General features: G+C 51.5%; 1 protein-coding gene across 1 annotated transcript; it reads left to right on the forward strand.

Annotated features, from left to right (window-relative positions):
- Window positions 1–735: 735 nt before the first annotated feature.
- Window positions 736–3,030, forward strand: DDT (D-dopachrome tautomerase). Its single transcript, XM_080937922.1, has 3 exons — window positions 736–919; window positions 1,234–1,409; window positions 2,774–3,030. Exons 1-3 carry the CDS (start codon window positions 812–814, stop codon window positions 2,844–2,846), a joined length of 357 nt encoding a protein of 118 aa, XP_080794048.1. The 5' UTR covers window positions 736–811; the 3' UTR covers window positions 2,847–3,030.
- The last annotated feature ends 336 nt before the right edge of the window (window positions 3,031–3,366 follow it).

Below are 3,366 nucleotides of genomic sequence, written 5' to 3' on the forward strand. Positions count from 1 at the left end.
GAGTGATGGTTGAGTCTCTCAGTACATTTGCGTCTGGCTCCTTTGGTAGGCACACTTCCTTATGTGTAATTGAATAGATTGCTTTGTTGGGGTTTTGTGTTTTTTTTTTTTTTTTTTTCCTATGTCGGTCTGTCTGTCTCTCTCTCTATTCTCCAGTTTCTCTGTGTAGCTCTAGCTGTCCTGGAACTCAGAAGAGGTCTGCCTACTTCTGCCTCCAGAGCGCTGGTTTTAAAGGCTTGTGCCACAACCGCCCTGTCAGGTCACATTGCCTTGTTTTAAGTAGCTCTGCCACTCTCTGGTGGACAATGATTTATCCCTGACAGAAGAGGTTTCAAAATCAGTTAACCTTACATAGAGATGGCCTGGCCCAGGCACACCTCACATATTACTGGGTGTCAGGATTGTTCAAAAGAAGTGCGGTTCCCGTGTTGAATTTAAAATGATCACAATCATTCAAGAAACGTTAAGCCTGCCGGGCGATGTGAAGTTTCCTACAGAAATGTATGCCTGTGGGTGACCAGCTGGGACGCTCAGAGGGAAACAGAGCCCCCTGCCGTCTGGGAGGTCCAATGGCACCGAAAGTGAGACTTCGGTAATTTGGAGCCGGCACACTTGACAGCGGAAGAGGAGTAGCCCGAATGACCAATCTAGAAGGGCCGACTCTGCCTGGCCAATGAGGAACGTAGCTGTGCTCTTCCTCCACGCCTTTCCTCCACTCCCCTCCCCGCACTCCTTTTCTGGAAGCTCGACTGGCCCTTGCCCGGTTCTCTGTGCAGTTACCATTTGGCAATCCTTCTCTTTTCCTGCTACCATGCCGTTCGTTGAGTTGGAGACGAACCTGCCGGCTAGCCGCATACCCGCGGGGCTGGAGAGCCGGCTGTGTGCGGCCACAGCCACCATCCTGGACAAACCCGAAGACGTGAGCGAGGGTCACCAAGAACTTGTGGGCTAGGGGTCGGACCTCCCAAAGACCCCCCCCCCTTTTTTTTATCCCCAGGGACCCTACCCGCCTGCTAACCTCTGACCTTCCGTGTCCAATCCTCCCTTCCCAGGTCCCTTTCCTGGTCACCTTTCCCAGGCGTGACCCTGACGTTACCGACTTGCAAGTTTCCTATGCAGTGCCCTAAACCCTGATCCCTCGGACCCCCCAAGTTAACACTTTTGGCGCACCAGCTCTTGGACTTCACTCTGCCCTGCCCAACCTTCGGGATTTAACTTTTATGTTCCTTGCAGCGCGTGAGCGTTACGATACGACCTGGCGTGACCTTGTTGATGAACAAATCCACAGAGCCCTGCGCCCACCTTCTGGTCTCTTCCATCGGTGTTGTGGGCACCGCGGAGCAGAACCGCAACCACAGCTCCAGCTTCTTCAAGTTCCTCACCGAGGAGCTCTCCCTGGACCAGGACCGGTATGTAGGGCTAGTGAGGGAACATATTTGTGCATCCTGACTCCGGGCCCTCGGTACGAGGTTGGGGCAGGGGAATTCATTATTTGCTGGTTCCAGCAAGCCCTCCGTGTCCAAGGAGGTCCAGCACATCTGCTCGTTAGGCACTGCAGTGCTGGGTCTGTGATGAGAATGATTCTAAGATTTGGATTCCTTCTGATGCTCTGCAGGCTGAGATGGCAAACCCGAGAAAAGGCGGCTTGGGAAACCCCAGCGCTTCCTTGTGTGTGCTGAGATTATGGCACCCTCTGAACCGCTCTGATGGCGGCCTCCACACTGTCTCTGAACCAGGGTGTCTGGTTTCCAGGGAGAACTTTTCCGGGCTGGTCAGAGGGAATCTGGTTATGGCCTGAGGCAGATAACCTTTGGACTAGATATGGCTCCAGGAGAGTCACAGGTTAATGAAAAGACCTGAGATCCCCGATGAACCGGGAAAGAAACTGTTTCCAATTTGTAGCCTTCTCTTCCATCAAGGTGGTGGGTTGGGCTAAATGACTTCCTTCCCTCACAAGAAGGTGACCCCCTCCCCAAAATCCTTACACTCTGAGGCAGAGTTAGAGAGAGTCTCATATTCCCTAGTGAAGAACTGTGGATATAAGTTTGAAAGAGCCTTCCAGAATGGAGTCCTTGTAGGCTCAGGAAAGTTGGTAATGGCTGCTTGTGTTGGATGTTCAAATTCTGTCCTTAAGTGGAGGAGACAATATTTCTTAATGGTAATGCTCATGCACACAGCATGGGTCAGGATCTCTGCACCTAGTATTCCGTTTGCTCCTTACAGGTTCTTTCCAGCGCTCTTGTGGGCAGATTTGGTAGCTGTATGAGGTAGATAACTGTATTAGACCAACTTTACAGGTAGAACGCTGAGGGTGTCAGCTCTGCGCACAACTGCCCTGGTGCCAGATTATTGCCACGTGCTTCCTCTGAGCTCTGTGATTGAGGAATCGTTCACCCCGCAGATTTAGATCAGATTTGAACCTGTGCCTTGCTTAGAGCCAGGCTTTGGTTTGAAACTAAATGGCTGGTATACTGGGCATGCCCGTAGGATCCTGCAGTTAGAAGGGGGACTGTTAGCCCATAAACAGCCTGACATGCACCTGAGCACACTTATTAAAGCCACTGCATTAAGTCTGTCCTGGGCCCAGTACAGCCATTACCTTTCAACTGCCTTGTCTCAGTGCAAGGATCATTAGCTGGGGCGGGCAGACAGGCAAAGTATCCTATGGGCTGATATGGGCCGGCCCGAGTGTTTATCCTGGTATGTCTGGCAGGGACCTTGACATATGAGGAGTGTGCCAAGGAGCTGACCTCTCTTTTTCTGCTTCTTCAAGGATCATTATCCGCTTCTTCCCCTTGGAGCCCTGGCAAATCGGAAAGAAAGGAACTGTCATGACGTTTCTGTGAAGGGAACAAAGAGCCCAGGGCTTTTACTCAAGCCTGTCTAGAGCCCTCCTGTCAGAACTGTGGCCTGGTAGAGACCATGCCAAATCCCAGTTTTGCATAAATCCCTGTGACTTTACTGGTCTGTTTTTCTCTCCCATGATCTCATGGATGAGTAAGGGAGAGCAAATAAATGTAGAGAACACGATTCGAACGTGACGTCTTTGCTTCAGTAATCAATCCCCTCTCTGGCATCCTTGAGACTCTAGGGATGGGATTTGTCCTTGAGGGCAAGGGGGTGGGATGTTTCCTGTTCATGGGGCTGTGGCTTGATGTTTATTGAAGTCTGAGGTGGAGGGTTCTACACCCATGCACAGACCACCGGGGACATGAGAGCAATCGGTCTAGCCCGGTGTAAAGAGAATCCTCACTTTGGCCTGGGTTATCAGTGTTGACTGCTGAGCTTGGCCTGGAGAATAAGGCAGGCTGCATTTCACAGGCCATCCCTGGGTTTCACTGTGCCCTGTGATTCATGTCACCTCAC

This window comes from Micromys minutus, assembly GCF_963924665.1.
Source record: "Micromys minutus genome assembly, chromosome: 25".
Lineage (NCBI taxonomy): Eukaryota > Metazoa > Chordata > Mammalia > Rodentia > Muridae > Micromys > Micromys minutus.